This window comes from Nicotiana tabacum, chromosome 5, assembly GCF_000715075.1.
Source record: "Nicotiana tabacum cultivar K326 chromosome 5, ASM71507v2, whole genome shotgun sequence".
In the NCBI taxonomy this organism is placed as follows: domain Eukaryota; kingdom Viridiplantae; phylum Streptophyta; class Magnoliopsida; order Solanales; family Solanaceae; genus Nicotiana; species Nicotiana tabacum.
Window position 1 is genome coordinate 17,380,930 of NC_134084.1, and position 19,419 is coordinate 17,400,348.

Below are 19,419 nucleotides of genomic sequence, written 5' to 3' on the forward strand. Positions count from 1 at the left end.
ATAAACTTTTCTTTAACCTTCATATTTTGAGACTTTATTTTTTAGTATGTTTCAGAAAAATGGATCTTCCTATTATTTTTAGTAAATTTATAATTTCACCTTTCATATGTTATCCTTAATGCCACATGACTCTCTTATAGGGATGATATGACACGTTTAATACCACAAAATTCAAAAGATATTTTTGGTATTTACTCGCACTAGTTTAAAACCACAAGAATTTAAAGTCTTTTTTACATTCTTAAGCTTTGAGTCAAACTGAGACAAATAAAACAAAACGAAGTAACATTAAAAACCAGGGACCAAAAGTCCAGTTGCTTCAATGGACCTCTCTTTCTGCATCCTCTCCAGAATATTTGCCTGCAAAATATATTTTATCATGAAAGTTGTCACAAAAAATCTGATAAGAAGCCAATGATGTAACATTTTGTATGACATCTTTAGTAATGTCATATAATTTTCAAACTATAATAAAACATGTAAATACCTTTTAAACAAACTATTTATAATAGTAATTGTACAAATATGAGAAATGATACATAAAAACCATAAAACTGTGAAGAATCCGAGACCAGTAGGGAAAAAAGAATCCAGTTTTGCAGAAATTTCATTACCAAATTTTAACTTATTCTTGCCACTATATAAAAGGACAAATTCAAAAATAGCCAGATTTACAAGTGGTCATTCAAAAATAGCAACAGTTTCAAAAGTAATCAAAATTTAGCCACTTTTCATGAAAAGATAAATCTGAACGAAAACACTGTTCAAAATCCGGAAAATACTCCAGAATAATATGTTGGAATTCCAGTATAATATACTGGAGTTCCAGCATAGGTATATTGTCCATCATAATATACTGGAGTTCCAATATAATATACCGGTCCAGCATAATACGTTGGAAGTTCATACACAGGTGCTCCAATCTCCAGTATATTATGCTGGAACTTTCCGTGTTGCAGCAAAATAGTGGTTATTTTTCAATGACTTTGCAACCGCTAGCTATTTTTGAATGACCAGTCCGAAAACTGGCTAGCCGTGCTATTTTTACCTATATAAACTCAATTTGATTGTGCAAAACCACCATACAATCATGCAAATCTATGGTCCGCTTTTTATAATCGGAAATCGGGAACTTTCAAAATTAATCTCCAATATAATGTTGTGTCAATAATATATGTCAAAATTTTAACTTGAGTATACATTATTCATAACTTTATCGACCGTTAAAACCATTATGTAAAATTTCAACCGTGTCTTCCTTAAACAGCCTAAGCTAGAAAGAAGATAATACTTGATAAAAGGATTTAACTAATTATATCTACTAATAGTGTAATAAAAATTTTACAATTCCAATGAAATTTAACCTACTATAGAAGGTTACCACAACAACAAACCCAGTAGTTTCCCACGAGTGGGGCTACTATAGAAGGTTACATATCTTATTTTTCATGATACTATTTTCCTTATTTTTCATGTTACATGTAATTACTTTTTAAGTGACATGATAGTATAAAAAACTTTTGCATGGTCAGTGAAAAGAAATAGTATACATTAAAACTAAAAGAACACTTACGGCGGAAGTACGCAATTGGTAATTTCGCGTTTGTGATGAGTTCAAACTTGTAAACATCTCCTACTTGGAGACCATTTGCTGCTCTGAATTTTGTCCATCCACTTATAATTCCAAAATGATGTGCATCTCTCCCTAGCCATACTGACCAAGATCTATTTGCTTCATCTTTCAGAATCATCTCACACTTTCTATTTATCAACCCGTTCGAAATTGCAAAATCCACTGGAAGATACTACGGTAACATTTATTCCATTACGAGGAACAAGTTTCAGTTGTCACTCAAAAAAAAAGGGGAAAAGAGGCAAAGAAAAGAATATAACTATTATCAGTTTAAATCACTTACCAAAACTGACTTCTTGATGGAATAAGGTTTAATGGTTGAAATAAAATAAGGAAGATCGTCATCACCAGAAGCTGGAGTAGATACTTGTGCATTGAGAGGAATCATGTCTGAGGGCTTTGTCCTAATGTCTGTTGTTCATTATAAAGAACAAGACAGCAAAAGAAAGAGAAAGGAACAAGGAAGTGTTACAATTAGGATAAAAAGAAAGATCATATTACATAAGGCTTCCAAATAATAAGGAAACGGCTAAAAAAGCAAGCATGATGTAATGGAATAAGTAATGATTTTATATTTTAATTCAACTAGAGGAGCGGTGAAAAGATGACAGATGACACTCCAAAGCAGTAGGAGGTTCAGGCACAAGGCAATATGAATGCTACTTTGAATGTCGCAAATCTCATTTATGCTATTACCCCTATTCCTCCAATTCTTGTGTGCAATTTGGATGTGGATTCTAATGAAGCTTTGGGGGTTTAGTGGCTGTAAGGCTCTAATGGGAAAAGATATTAGCAGTCCTGACGTAAATATAACTCCCAAATTAACCCGCAATGCTACAACTGAGGAAGACAATGTAGCAGTCGAAGGTATTTCTAGTCCAATGCCTGATATAGAACGAAATAGTCAGGATAAGTCTTAGCAACATAAATCAACATTATTATGGTCCATCGCATAACACCAACACTTCTTATAAGGCAGATTGGGAATGTGAATATCATATTGATAACAATAAGGATGAAATAGGAGGCGAGGATACTAAACAAGTGCAACTATGGTTCCATTTCCACCTTTGGATAATAACTTTCCACCATTAGCTTCTGGAATTTCCTTAGCTCTGCCAAGCCTATGTTGCACAATGCATTCATGAAAACCTCTCGACTAACATTAAATGCATCAGTTCCTTCTTTTATTCCTGGTATCAGCAAGACATATCCAAACAATGACGTAGAAAATATTCCGTAAATGATGAAGATGCTTCTGATAAGATGATTATGGCTATTTAGAAAGAAGATTAGAGGACAACGAAAAGAAAAAAGATGTGCAAGGATTTGAATTTGGATTCATTCATGGACAAGCAAAAGGGATCATTCGAATTTGGATCTCGAAGAAAAATGAAGACAATGAACGCTCTTCTTTTCTGGATCTTCAAACATATATTAAAGGCAAAGAATGGTTTATTTCATCCAACATGTAGTTAATCTAGAATATCCAACTAGTGTCTCGTTGTTACATTTTCAGGTAAGGACTTAGACATTTGATGTGAAGAGAATCAAGGGCATGCCTCTTTCTCCAAAGTCTGATCTATAGGGTACTGGCCTAGTCTCCTACTATGATTTTGCATTTTTCTTGTTTTGAGTTTAATGGTAGTGAATGTTGGGCCGCTAAAGTCCAAGATATCCAGAAGATGAGTGTTGCAGGGATGAGAATGCTAAGATGGATGTGCGCTCATACAAGATCATATAGGATTAAAAGTGACCATATTCGTCAGAAGGTGCAAGTAGTAAGCATTGAGGATAAAATACGAGAAGAGGTTGTCGACAAATATAAGTAATTTTATCAAAGATGTAATATAGTGTCATGGTGTATTTGACAAAGTAAAAACATTGCCAGAAACCAAGAGGTTGCTTGAATGAGAGAACTTACCATGAAATTTCCAGATTGGTTTTTCTCCATTAGTAACAATCTCAAACATTATATGATCTCCCACCTTTAAGTCATTTGCAACACGAAAGTCACCCCAGCTACCTCCAATATAGACTCGAGAACAGGAAGTATATAGCCTTAAATTCCATGACCTTTGTCTTTCATCTCTAATAATCAAACCACAATTCTTGTTGGTGAGACCGTTTTCCGCTGCAAATCGAGTAGGAATGCACTGAAATTGTTTGTAAGGATTTGCACACTTATCAAACATTTCATATGTATCATATTTCATTATAACTACCTCCAATTTCAAAGGAGAAAAAAAAAAGGACTCTTGAAGGGTTAGGGGAAATGAGTTTGGAGACTTACAAAGTAATCATTTAACAGGCCATAAGGTTTATAACAGATTTGCACATACCATCAAACTTATCATATGCTTCATATTTTTGCGGTAATTGATTCTAGTTAACAGAGAGGGGAAAAAATGGTACATTTATCTTGAAGAGTTAGGGGGAACTGAATTTTGAGACTTACCAAGTAACCTTTAAGGCAATAGGCTCTAACAATGCATGAAAAATGAGATTGATCACAAGCGTTGTGAGTAGCAGCTTCTGCATTTGGTTTGTCTGTTACATTGTAAATTGTAAGAAAATCCATATTAAAAATTAAATATGCCAAAAAGATTAAAGTATAAGTAATGTCTAATCATCCACCCCATCTTTTGGCTAAAGTTTTATCTAAACAATTTGAAATTTATGTCAAGATTAAAGGAATTAACTTGCATAATAAGAGTATGCTAATGAAATGGCATTGGAGGTATAATTTGTAGGACCCTGGTTTGAGGAAATCAGTGATTAATGCAAAACATGGTGTGAGGAACAACTGGTGCACAAGACATAGCAGATCACCTCATGGTACAGGCCTATGGAAACGCATATCCAGTTTATGGGATGAGTTCCAACTTAACTCAAAACTCAAGTTAGGGAGTGGAACACTCATCAAGTTTTGGAAAGACAAGTGGCTGGAATCAATGGCACTAAAAGATGAATTTCCAAATTTGTACCTACTAGCAGTAGATGAAGAATCCACTGTAGAACAATGTTGGCAGAACAGCTCTTGGGACCCTCAATTCAGGAGACATTTTCAAAATTGGGAGATAAATGACCTAATGGAATTGCTGGCCAAACTTGCACAGATTGCTGTCAAACCCCAGCTGAAGGACAAACTGGAATGGGGGACGGGAAATTTACAGTGAAGAAAGCATATGCACACCTATGCTCCAACAATGATCTGATAAACAATTGGCCATGAAAACTAATTTGGAGAACAAAACTGCCTCCTAAAGTGATTTGTTTCAGTTGGGTTGCCTTAAATGAAGCACGCCTCACTCAAGACAACCTCAGTAGAAGGAGTATACCAACGGTGAATAGGTGCTACATGTGCAATTTGGATTCTGAAAGTGTTAGACATCTCTTTTTGCATTGTCCTTTAGCATGTGATATTTGGAACATGTTCCTCTCTATTTTTGGACTAGCCTGGGTCAAGCCTAACAGCATCAAGGAAGCATATGAATGTTGGCGTTCATGGAGAGTTGGTAAATCCATCAAAAAAAAATTGGGTAATGGTACTTGCTGTTATCTTTTGGTGCATCTGGAATGAAAGGAACTGTAGATATTTTGATGGGATCTCAACTCCGATCCATATAGTCAAAGCAAAATGCTTATTGAATTTGTTTAGTTGGCTAAATCAGGCACCTGTAACTAGTTCTGTTCAATTTTTTTATTGTGTGTGCTCCTTAGTGGTAGAATAGTTTTTTTGTGTATATGAGCAGACACCATCTTTCTTAATTGTAATCTTTCGCCTGCATCCGCTGGATGCTTTTAATGAATTCTCCTTACTTCATCAAAAAAAAAATATTAACTTGCAAATTCATCAAGTATATAAAAATGGACTCTAAACATCTTACCTTTGAATTCAACATTATTGGCTTCTTCTTCGTCCAGATACTCTGCATATTCTCTGTCACAGTGACTCGAATCAAAGATGGTAACCTCAAACTCCATGTTCCCTTCATGTCTGAACACCAACATATTTCCCAATTCCAGACCCTGCTCCTCTACAAATTTCCCCCAACCCTCTTGCAGTCGACGGCCCTTCACCTTCACCAGCCACTTCTTACCATCCTTTCTTAGTATTGCGTATTCATTCTTATATCCCTTCAGATACTTCAAGAAACCTACGGGAATTTTCTGCAGTGCAACATAAACTTGTCCCAAATCATTATGCTGTTTCATTTAGGCCCTAAAACTCTACCATATTTTCTATCTTTTTATTTTATCAGGCAAAAGTTGAATTTTCATTAATCGGGATACAATTGCAGTAAAAAAAAACAAGGGGCTTCTATACTTTCCTTTCACTCCTTATACAATTCAATGAGCTTACAAAATCTAAAAAGCGTAACTGCATTATTTACATTACAATAGTTACACCAAGCAAAAATGTTCAATAAACATCTAGTCTTCAACGCATGAATTGGAGTTGAGACTCCATCAAAACACCTCTGATTCCCTCCTTCCAAATGCTCTACATAACACAAATCGGACCATTTTCCAAGAATTTATGATGGATTTCTCAACTTTCCACATTTCACAGCTAACAAATGCTTCTTCAGAGTTCAAACAGTCGGGAAATACCCATTTTACCACAAAAAAAGCACAAAAACATGTACCAAGCGTTTATCTTTATAGGACCAGGGGCAGATGTACAACATAGCTACGGATTCAGCCGAATCCAATAGCTTTTGCTCAGACCCTTTATATGTATCAAAGAATCTATTAAATATGTACAAATATTAAATTTTGAACCCAATTACTCAAATGGTCAGTGGATTTAGTGGCACCTCGAATCCATAAAGTTAAAATCTTAGATCCCTTCAATTTAGGACCAGGGGCGGATGTAAAACATAGTTACAGATTCAATTGAACACAATAACTTTGGCTCAAACTTTGTATATGTGTTAAGGAATCTATTAAATATGTACAAATATTAAATTTTGAACCCAATAACTCAAACGGTCAGTGGGTTTAGTGGCACCTCGAACCCATGAAGTTTAAATCTTGGATCCCCTCTATACAGGACAATGCAAAAAAAAAGGTCTATATTCTCATTCTCTGTCAAATATAAATAACACCTGTTGCAGAATGCCTGCTATACCGTTGTTTCTTAAATTTTCGTAAGCTAAACATGCCCCCAACACTGTCAACAATACAAAACATGCCACTTTTGTGGGAAATTTTGTCTTCTAAAATAATTTTAAAGGCTAATCATCAATGTTGTGGCTGCTCTAACTAATTAACCATAACATTCCTTCAATGTAAAACTTTCTTTCTCTTTGTCTCCCCAATGTAGGTAGTCCCTTAATCATGGTATCCGAACCAACTTACGCACATCAATATTAATTCTACGGGATAGTGCAAGCATACAGGGTAACTCTATCCACAAAGGCTTGGAAATAAGCTAGTATTTTTGCCTCCATTGGGAATTGAACCTAAGTGTACTCAACCGATTTCATTGACCGCTGCATCATACCCTTGTGTGCTAGTACCACTTAATTCATTAGAGGTCGTTTGGTATATGGGATAAGGATAATAATCCCGGGATAAAGTTTGGTATTAACTTTATTCTATGTTTGGTTTGGGGTATTAGCTAATCCGGGATAACTTTTACGCTAAAATGGCGGAATTAGTTATGTCATATAAAAGGTGGGATAACTAATCTCAGAGTGGGATATTCCACCATTGTACCAAACGACCCCTTGGATATCCCACCACTCAACCTTCCATATCATACATAATACGTAAAGTAGAGGAAAGGAAAGATGAAATAATTACTAAAGGGGTTAACTCACCAGACCCTGCTTGAAACCTGGTTGAATTGGCTTGAAAAAGTGAGGCTTCACTGGAGTGACTTTCATTGCGAGCAGTCAAAAAATGCAGCAACTATAGTAGACAAAGTATCTTTTTTCTACTTTGTGATTGATATAATTGAAAGATTGAAACTTCAATTCAGTTGAGGGATGTAATTATTTTTTGGTAACTGAAACTTGAAAAGGAATGGCAGCTTTTCAGTGGACTGTAACAGAAATTACACAGCTATGTCCTAATGTTCATTTGGAAAAGTGGCAAGGTTTTCATAAATTCACATTTGAGGGTTAACCAGAAGAGAGAGAGAGAGAGAGTAAAAAGCGAGGAGGAGTTTATTTTTTATTTTATTTTTTGGGTGGAAGGAGGGGGCAGTGGGGGAAGGGGACAGTAATTGAAATTGATGATGCACTTAGCTTCTTTTGTCCATTTTTTTATTTTTTTTCTTTTCTATCTTAAATTAGTGTTATGTATCCATGGCCATGTTCTTGTTTTTTCTTTTTCTTTTTTTTAAATTCAACAACGTACTAAGAAAGGGCAAAATGGTTAAATAGTAGTTTTTATAGTAATGATAAATTTAAAAGAGCACGTAAATGAATATTAAAATATATCTGATAAACAAATTCGGAAGAAGTTCAATAATTGTATTTAAAAAACACATGCGTACAATCTTTAATTTGCAGATATCTCGCCAGTGGATGAACCCAATAATATAAAAAAAATTTGACTTTAATCATGAACAGACGTGTACTTAGAAAATGAAAGCATGTCTTTTCATAAAGTGAAGAAATAGTGAAAGAAGTTAAAACGTGACTTGTGATAATACAGAATTTGAATATACTACGGATGTGGAGCATAAGAGACATCTATATCAGCCACATGAAATGGTGGCAAGTACTCTTCAGATATTATCTAGGTAAATAAAAGAAGGATATTTTAATAACTTAATTTTTTAATTATGAGCTCAAACCTGATTGTTACTTTCTTCGTGGATAATGGCTTGGAGAATTTGTTACTGTTAAAATCATATAACTTCTCTCGTACATATTTTTTCTTGATTAATTCATAGCTTAGAATGTCCATGACATTTTCATTGTCAAAATTATTATTTGGGTAAAACGTTGAGATTTATATGGCGACTTTCAGGAACAACGCCTACACTCACTTTTATTCATGCACTTTATATTGATAGCCCAAGAGATAGAAGAATTCAAATGATTATATAGCACCACAAAATATTTCAATAATAAAAGTTAAAGAAAAAAAGATAAGAATAGAAACCCAGTAGCATTTCAATTATATATATGGGAGACATTAAGTTGTAACTAAAGATACATTGTTGTGCACTACAATACTATGCATCTATAACTACAAAATCTTAGCTATGAATTTAAAAATTATAGCTAATACCTAATAATAACCACAAAATTAAAATTCTATGGCTATTTGCAAAATTATAAAATTTCTTTGCCACGAAATTAAGTTGGTAAAGCTAATTCCTCGTATTAGCTATAATTTCTAACAATCATGGCAATAACTACTTATATAGCTACAAATTTAGTGCTACAAATAAAATTTGATAGCTAACCATAAGTTTTTGCCACGCTTCAATAGTACTGTAGCAGTAGTTACCTTTTAGTCACAATAAAATATTTGAAACAAAACATTGTAGCTAAATGAATATTTTTGCTTTAAGTTCTAAAAAGTTGTGGCAATAGTTAAATGATATAGCCACGGATTTATTGCTATAATTGAATTATGTAGCTAATCATTAGTTTTTTGCCACAAGTTGAAACTTACTATAGCTATAGTAACTTTTTAGCAACAATGAAATATTTGAAAGAAAATATTATAGCTAAATGAATATTTTTGCTTCAAGTTATAAAAAGTTGTGGCAGTATAGATAAAGTTAGCCACATATTTCTTGCTTTAATAGAATTTCGTTGTTAATCATTAATTTTTGCCACTAGTTGAAACTTAATATAAATAATAACCTTTTAGTCACAATAAACTATTTAAATAAAAATGTTACTAAATAAATAATTTTTCTTCAAGTTCTAAAAAGTTATGGCAATAGTTATCACGATAAAATGATATAGCCACGAATTCATTGCTACGATAAATTTTGTAACTAATCAGTAATTTTTACCACAAGGTAAATCTTCCGTAACAATAGCAATCTTCTAGCCACATTAAAAATTTGAAACAAAATTTTGTAGTCAAACAATTATTTATCTTCTTATTTTAAGAAAATAAAGATAGTTAGATAATAGTTACAACTATTTGTCATGACAAAATTAATAGACACAAATTTAAAGTGACGATAAATTTACGAGTTAACTATACCTTTAGTCGTACACTTAGGATTGTCATTTTAATAATAATATTTTAACCACAATATGTACAAAATTTCATAAGTGAATAACTTTATTTCAATGACAAAAATAATAGTTCACTACGAAAAAATTGGAATTAGCTACGAACGTCGTCGCTAATATGTCGCTAAAACGCTCGTACCTAGAAGAATTTCATGATAATCTGTTGCTAACTGAGATTAGTGACGGATTTTTCTATTTAGCAATGTTGCTCAAACAATATCAAGTTATGAAATTTTAATTTTAACTATAAAAGTTGTATTTTTCCAAAATAACATAAAATATAGTAATATATATAGATTTAAGTATTAATGAACTTTAAATGTGCAAAAGTTAATTTTAATAGACCATTTGTATGCCTACTTGTAGCCTTTATTTATCAAACTCGTATTTTATTTTATTGCACCTTGTTATTTTTGGATGTTAATTATATATATATTTGAGTATTTATTTGAAATTGGCCCTCATATATTGAAGCCTTTAAGAGTTTTTAATAAGTCCTTAGAATAATTTCATATATCTAATGATTCATTTTTAAGTAAGTGCTCATATATTGAAGAACTTTGTGATGGTTTTGGTGTATTTAGTTTTGATAAATGACCAAAGCTCCAAATAATATGAATATATTTAGCACTACAAAAAATTTTACGACATTATAATTCATATTAGTATTTATATAATTCTTTTATAACTATTTCAAAGAATTACAAAATTAATTGATACTTAAGTCCACAGGAAAACTAAATATATTATAATTATTATTCAATATAATAGAATTATAGCTAATTAATGTGTGGATGACTAATTTTATAGAATTTAAAAAATTATAATCTTGCATATATATATATATATATGTGTGTGTGTGTGTATGATAATTATTTACTATCCTAATAAGTTTCTAATTGTCATAAATTAAATTATACATTGAATATAATAATTCAGAATTAAATATGATAAAGATACATGAAGAAGATCATGTTTCTCCTGTGACTATTATTTGATACTTTATAATGTTTACATAATTCGATATTATTAAGTTTCACTTCAAAATAATTTAAAAAATTAATATTTTAATATGTTGATATAGGAGTGTATAACAAAACTAATTAGTGGAGTATATTATAATTCATATTAAATAAATTATACTTGTAATTTTCTATACAATTTTAATAAACATGTAATTAATTTTCATTAGATTTGAATAAGCAATATCAAATTTAGACAATATATTTGTATTTATGTACATTGATCTAATTACACTAAAGTTAGATAAATAGAAAAGTTGTATATTTAATGATCTAATACTATTTTAATAACTTAATAACTATCATACTCTAATTAAACACTAAAATAAAGAAGTTAATATAATTGAAACAAGAGTAAATAACAAAACTAACAATATCGTATAGGATGAAAAAAATTGTAAAGAATATAGTATATTATAGAATATCTTTATTTCATGTATTTTACTTAGTGTAAATTATGTATTTAATCCTTTGCATTTTTACTAGATAATTTTCTTACTTACTTATATTTGTTAGTACTTACATTTCTCTCATTTATGATATTTATATTAAATAAGAAATAAAAGGGAGTAAATAATATATTAACAAAAAGAAAAGAAACATAAAGGCCAATTGGCCCAAACCAAAATCCCCAACCTAATAAAAACCCTTCAACCTCACTTTTGTGCGTCATCCCCTTCCCAGCCGCCTCCCCATTTCTTTCATTTTCCCATTGTCTTCTTCAACAACAATTTCTCTCAAACCAACGAAATCATTGGCTAGATAGTCCGGCGCCTTCTCTCTTTCCAGGTATGTTTATGCATTTACATTTTAGAATTTTTCAATCCCATACGCCTACTTGATTTGAAATTTTAGATTTATATTATAATAATTTGATAGATATGGTGCAGTATTGTGATAGGTATTGAGTGGAACCTTCAAGATTATAATTTAATGTTGGGAGGAGCCACAGTTCGTCGAAAAGACATTACAAATATAAATTAGATGAAAATCCTTTCAAAAGTTATAGAAAAGTATTCAGGTTTGTTTTTTTATCTTGTTGCTTTGAATTTTTTCCTCTTGTTATATGCTAAAAATTCTTGTAATAGAAGTATCTAGACATAATTTTTCTCTCTTTGAACTTTCATTTTGTATTTTTACAAATCAAACTTGCATATTTGTATTAATGGTTCCCTCATTCTTTAGTGCTAATTTTTGTTTCTTTTGAATTTGCAGGGTGCATTTTAATCTGTTAAATGCAAGCAGATCAAAGATCAGTCTTGATGCAAAGAGTGAAATTACTTTATCGTTGCTAATCCAGTGGCAACATCTTTAGCTACGACGTAGAATACCTCGATCCATCCGATTTTGAATAAAAATATTTGGCACTTCACCGCTACATAAATTGAGTGCATTCAAATTCAGAAATGAAAGCACATAAAAATGGGAGGAAACTTGTTCATGGCACACCCATATTTATCTTGTTAAAATTCACGGGAATGTATAGGAAAATTGTGTCTTTAGTTTAAAAGTTGGTGATTAACAATGAAGGGTCACAACTATTTAGAAAAGGCACAATATTAATTAATATTTCTGTAGATATTTATTTAATTATTGTTAAAAGGGTATATTGGTAATTTAACTTTTTAGTTTGGGGCTTTCCACTTTTAATATATATATATATATATATATACTAGTAGTTTCTAGGCATGTGCATTGCACGTGTACACCTAATCATGTAGCACACGGTTACATAGATTATAAAGAGTTAATTGTTCAATTTACCATGTCGTGACGTCAAATTTTTTAAAGTCGAATACTCCATGCAACCAGCACCTTATGTATATGCCCTTATTATTTCTTCTCTATTCTAAGTAATATAATTTCTTGTACTAAGAACAGTTTGTCTATCGAATTCCTAGAACCGGAGGGAATCAGGAAACAAATAATTTTTAAAAAAACAATAATGCACTCGTGTTAAAATATATATTTTTTCAATAATGCACTAATGTTCGACAAATTTTGTAAGTACAGAGGCCAAAAAGGAATTCCAAGGGATTCTCCAAATTAAAAATGTGAACCAACTCTATTTCAACCAACAATTCCTTGACATCAAATACAATTGCATCTCTCAACTGTTGGGCTATTAACATCAGACAATCAATTATGTTGTTACCCAATATAAGAAACAATGCTGATATTTTGTTAGGAAAAATTCTCTCCGTCTTAAAAGTATAATAAATCCATCTTGACTTCTTGGGGTGAACATAGAAGTACATAAAAGTTTCACTATATATTAATCTTTTAACATGAGCCACGCTAAAACGTAACCTTGACACATCTAGTCCTCGTTGGTTCATATTAATGTTTCATCTCTACAAAAAAATATAATAGCTTAGAATGGTGGAGCACGGATGTGACTTCCTCATTACCATGGTGAATTAAAAAGTTTCACCAAGCGAGTATTCACCTGTTAAAATAAGCATCTAGAGTACTGCAGCAATAGTAAAAGCACTACCAAATTATAGATATATCTACTAAATTGGATCATCACAATATTTTTATATTATGAACCTAACAAAGTACAATAGCATATAATACTTTAAACAGATGAAAAAAGAAGTAAAAACAACACTTGATGAGATATGCTTTGACATATTATTGAATCAATCAGTAATGTATTGAAAAATGAAGTTCACAATAAGAAAATTAGAAGATGGAAAAAAATTAAGGATTAAGTTAGTTATTAAAACAAAATAAGTACCACTGTTTACATGACAATGCACCATTCGTTTGGAAGAAGCTTGTATGTATTTACAAAAGTGAGTAAACTACCATTCATGTAATGTATTTAGGAAATTAAATATAGCATTTACATCATGTTTTATTTTCTTAGTACACCAAAATATAGCAAAAGTAAACTTCTAGACTTAACTAAGGTGATTAAATTTTCTCTTTACTTAATATTTATGAGAAATGGAGGGATCAAAATAACTAAGATATTCTTGCCATTTACCTTTTCAGCTTCTTTCATACTCGATTTTTTTTTATCCCTGATATTGTTTGGCATACTATCATTATGTGTTTATTTAAGAGATAATTTTATCTGCACACGGTTATGTTATAAATTTTCACTTACTTTTTGGTCATGAACGTGACATTGTACACCAATTAGTCAAACACACAAGAAGATTCTCTGCTCCTACCCTCCTAAAAACCTCTAGTTTGTGGGATGTAGAAAATCCACAAAAGTAAGAGGAAAGAAAATTAAAAGGTAGTTTTATATCCATATAAAAGAGATTTTTGCACATTCTTAGAGTACAATATCTTCGAATTTTATCTCAACCCAATTTTGATACATAAATTTATGTCGCTAGCCAATCCGATATAACCAAACCAAACTAATGGCAGCCGCATCAAACTAAAAAAATTCTTTCTATATATCTTTAAAAAAGGGTAAAAGATAGAAGTACGATCATGGCATTAGAAACCAAAATTTTGCTCCCCAAATATTAAAAGACACAAGTAAAGAGAAAATAAACATGCATCAAAAGAATCATAAGTATATTTTTGAGGAATAACACTAAATTCATACTAATAGTATCGCTCATATATTTATTCCTCCCAACAGATTCCTTGATAGATGCTTGGCCGGTAAACAGAAGCTCCTTTAAGGATTAAGTTTGCTTGCTCCAATGTTTTTCCTTAGAATCTAATGTTTATATGGTAGACATAATAAAATCTAGCAAAAGACGTCTAATTAAATATATGATTAAAACACAAAATTGAATTTGTGGTTACCTGAGCTATGATTACACAATAATTTCTCCGGCAAACGACATATTTTCAGGATGTGAAGCCTCATCTGCTTCTTCCCTGTATTTAGTTTTTGTAATTTTTTTTTTTTTTTGCTTTCACTTCGCTTGTGTTGGAAACCAACAAATTAGAATAAAATCCCACGTCAAGATTCAAGAACAAAGAGAAAAAATATTAAATTTGAAAAAAGAAGCCCTGATTAAAAAAAAAACATTTGGAAAAAACAAACCCAAAAAAAGAGAATCGAAGCGACCCAAAGTTTGGCATCTCTTTGGAACCACTCTTTTTTTTCCCCTCTTTGAAAGCGTCGTTTCATTTATGTGCGGTAGTTTTCTTGTAGTTTTAAAAAAAATCTATTTATAATTAAAAAGAGAGGAAGAAGCATCCTCGTTAAGCCAAATGGCATCGTCATAATAAGCCACTTGGCACTTTAGGACAAATTAGTTATTTTAGGTAAAATTAGTTTCTCTTTTTAAATTTTAAATTTAATAACAATTAAGTAGGTATTCTATATTTTTTTTAAAAAAAGTAGTTTCTATCTTAAAAAAAAAATAGTATCTACAATTTTTTTAAAGAAAAGAATAATTAATTAGGTATTCTATATATAAAAAAAGAGTAGTTTCTACCTTTTGCTAAAAAAATCGCCTCCACATTTTGAAACCTTAAAGAACGGCAATTGGGAACTCTATTTTCGCCTATTTGCCCTAAAAATTTCATCCTTCAAATTCGGCACTTCAATGTCACGATGTCTCACCATGAGTTTAACTCCTTACCCATGAACTCTTCTGCCTTGGATTCCAGTAACATGATTTTAAATTTTTGTCAAATCTTCTATCTATAATTAAAAAAGAAACAAAGAAGCATTCTCATTAATCCAAATGGCATCATCATAATAAGTCACTTGGCACTTTAGGACAAATTATTTATTTTAGGAAAAATTAGTTTCTCTTTTTAAATTTTGAATTTGAAAACAATTAAGTAGGTATTCTATATTTTAAAAAAAAAGTAGTTTCTATATTTTTTAAAAAGAAAACATCATTCCTATGTTACGTATTCTATACTTAAAAAAATTAGTATCTACATTTTTTTAAAGAAACGAACAATTAATTAGGTATTCTATATAAAAAAAAAAAAGAGTACTTTCTACCTTTTCTAAAAGAAATCGCCTCTACATTTTGAAACCTTAAAGAACGACAATTAGGAATGCTATTTTCGCATATTTACCCTAAAACATTCATCCTTCAAATTCGTCACTCCAATGTCACGATGTCTCACCATGATTTTAACTCCTTACCCACAAACTCTTCTACCGGGATTTCAGTACCATGATTTCAAATTTTTGTCAAATCAATTCTAAAATCAGTTACTTTTATAGTACTGATATCTCTTCTTCAAATGGTTGTACAACTTCTCACACCAAATTCAATTTCTAGACAATTTGACACGGAAAAACAGAAGAAACTCACACGAAAAAATTGAATATGCATACGGAAGCAGAAAGGGGCTGAATATTCCTCGTGTAAAAATGGTATAATTAAAAAGAGAGGAAGAAACGTCCTCATTAAGCCAAATGACATCATCATAATAAGCCACTTGGCACTTTATGACAAATTAGTTATTTTAGATAAAATTAGTTTCTCTTTTTAAATTTGGAATTTGAAAACAATTAAGTAGGTATTCTATTTATTTATTTTTAAAAAGTAGTTTCTATATTTTTTAAAAAGAAAACGTCATTCCTATGTTACGTACTATATACTTAAAAAAAATTAGTATATACATTTTCTTATAGAAACGAACAATTAATTAGGTATTCTATATAAAAAAAAGAGTAGTTTCTACCTTTTCTAAAAGAAATCGCCTCTACATTTTGAAACCTTAAAGAACGGCAATTAGGAACGCTATTTTCGCATATTTGCCCTAAAAAATTCATCCTTCAAATTCGTCACTTCAATGTCACGATGTCTCACCATGATTTTAACTCTTTACCCACGAACTCTTCTGTCTGGATTTCAGTAACATGATTTCAAATTTTTGTCAAATCAATTCTAAAATCAGTTACTTTTACAGTACTGATATCTCTTCTTCAAATGGTTGTACAACTTCTCACACCAAATTCAATTTCTAGACAATTTGACACGGAAAAACAAAAGAAACTCACAGGAAAAAATTGAATATGCATACGGAAGCAGAAAGGGGCTGAATATTCCTCGCGTAAGAATGGTATAATTAAAAAGAGAGGAAGAAGCGTCCTCATTAAGCCAAATGACATCATCATAATAAGTCACTTGGCACTTTAGGACAAATTAGTTATTTTAGATAAAATTAGTTTCTCTTTTTAAATTTGGAATTTGAAAACAATTAAGTAGGTATTCTATATTTTAAAAAAAAAAAAGTAGTTTCTATATTTTTTAAAAAGAAAAGTCATTCATATGTTACGTATTATATACTTAAAAAAAATTAGTATATACATTTTTCTTATAGAAATGAACAATTAATTAGGTATTCTATATAAAAAAAAGTAGTTTCTACCTTTTCTAAAAGAAATCGCCTCTACATTTTGAAACCTTAAAGAACGGCAATTGGGAACGCTATTTTCGTCTATTTGCCCTAAAAATTTCATCCTTCAAATTCGGCACTTCAATGCCACGATGTCTCGCCACGATTTTAACTCCTTACCCACGAACTCTTTTGCCTTGGATTCCAGTAACATGATTTCAAATTTTTGTCAAATATTCTATTTATAATTAATCCAAATGACATCATCATAATAAGTCACTTGAGACTTTAGGACAAATTAATTATTTTAGGTAAAATTAGTTTCTCTTTTTAAATTTTGAATTTGAAAACAATTAAGTAAGTATTCTATATTTTTTTAAAAAGTAGTTTTTATATTTTTTAAAAAGAAAACGTCATTCCTATGTTACGTATTCTATACTTAAAAACAAATTAGTATCTACATTTTTTTTAAAGAAACGAACAATTAATTAGGTATTCTATATTAAAAAAAAGAGAGTAGTTTCTACCTTTTCTAAAACTTATATCAGATTTACTGAGCATCTAGCCTTGTAAGCCAACAATTTTTATAATTCACTACATAGACAAAAATATCATATCAAATAAACACTACAAATAACGACCATCGCCTCTACATTTTGAAACCTTAAAGAACGGCAATTGGGAGCGCTATTTTCGCCTATTTGCCCTAAATATTTCATCTTTCAAATTCGGCACTTCAACACCACGATATCTCACCACGATTTTAACTCCTTACCTACGAACTCTTCTGCCCTGGATTCCAGTAACATGATTTCAAATTTTTGTCAAATCAATTCTAAAATTAGTTACTTTTACAGTACTGATATCTCTTCTTCAAAAGGCTCTACAACTTCTCACACCAAATTCAGTTTCTAGGCAATTTGACACGGAAAAACAGAAGAAACTCACATGAAAAAATTGAATATGCATACGGAAGCAGAAAGGGGCTAAATATTCCTCGCGTAAGAATGGTATAAACTTTTATCACTATATACAGATTTGCACTATAAAATCATATACTATTGTCCTTAAAGTTACAAACAATTAAAACTGATCATGACTTTTGATAACAGATAAATTTGATTGTTATGCAGTCTTTTTAATCCATTGCAATTGTCCTCTGTCTTTCTTCTTTGGCGTAAATTAAATATACCCTTTTAACCTGATTTGGCTTTGTAACTGCCTGTTTATTATGCCCAAAAGTTCAGATTATGTTTCTAAGTCTACTTAACATACATATGTTAAATGTGCTTGAGATTGTTAGTGAAGTTACTTTGTATGTCTGCAACTTGAGCTTTGATTTGTGATGCAAAATTTTATTTTTAAATTTTATTGAAGTTGGTTGCAGAAGTGATATATGTTGTGGTATTTAATTTTTTTTAACTAAACTAGCAAATTCAAAGAATGTGATGTCATTAAGTTGTGGTCATTGCTTAACTTTATTAATTAAAGATTTATATATAATTGAGTTCAAAAAAGCAAAATTTTATTAAAGTTGGTTGCAGGAGTGATATATGTTGTGGTATTTGATTTTTTTTAAACTAAACTAGCATTTTCACAGGATGTGATGTCTTGAAGTTATCGTCATTACTTAACTTTATTAATTAGAGCTTCTTATACAACAATTAGAGAGTAATAGTGTTCTTATTTTTGGCATTGAGTTTACATTTTGTTTCTTCTTTGATCATATTCTAGGAAGTAATTGCTATTAGCCATTGGTTGTTACAACAATATACCAAATGCATAGATAACTGTTTTCACGCTTCTGATATTCTTTTCTGTAAATGTCTTCTATCAAAAGAGTTGTGGTACATTTTATCATCTCAGTCTGAGCCACAATGTTCAAATTCACAACAAGAACAAAATTTGCAATATGGTTTGTCGGCTTCACATATGCATACAGATCATCATCTACTGAATTTGAATGAGCTACCATTATTGCAAGGTTATTATTTCAGTTAACTTTATTTATGTCACAACCCCGATTCGCCCTCCGTAAACCCTCATGACGGCACCTAGTCCTCTACGACTAGGTAAGCCTAAATTGCGGAAGATAACCAAAGTGCGGAATAAAAATAAATTAAAACAGAATGAAGAGTGATAAACCAGTGTTTAAAAGTGTCACTCGGCATACACAATATTAACTCTTAAAACCAATACATTTTCCTAAAACCCAAAAACCCATGAATCACAACCTAAGAGATACATAAGA

The 19,419-nt window shown here is 30.9% G+C and overlaps 1 protein-coding gene and 1 long non-coding RNA gene across 2 annotated transcripts; one reads left to right on the forward strand and one right to left on the reverse strand.

Moving 5' to 3' along the window:
• Window positions 1–171: 171 nt before the first annotated feature.
• Window positions 172–7,861, reverse strand: LOC107822104 (B3 domain-containing protein REM10). Its single transcript, XM_016648607.2, has 7 exons — window positions 7,465–7,861; window positions 5,524–5,806; window positions 4,092–4,183; window positions 3,558–3,789; window positions 1,917–2,044; window positions 1,574–1,805; window positions 172–360 (listed from the first exon to the last, which is right to left on the reverse strand). Exons 1-7 carry the CDS (start codon window positions 7,528–7,530, stop codon window positions 320–322), a joined length of 1,074 nt encoding a protein of 357 aa, XP_016504093.1. The 5' UTR covers window positions 7,531–7,861; the 3' UTR covers window positions 172–319.
• Window positions 7,862–11,509: 3,648 nt separating this feature from the next.
• LOC107822105 (uncharacterized) lies at window positions 11,510–12,688 on the forward strand. Its single transcript, XR_001656304.2, has 3 exons — window positions 11,510–11,666; window positions 11,768–11,898; window positions 12,093–12,688. It is a non-coding gene; the product is annotated as an uncharacterized LOC107822105 (long non-coding RNA).
• Window positions 12,689–19,419: the final 6,731 nt, after the last annotated feature.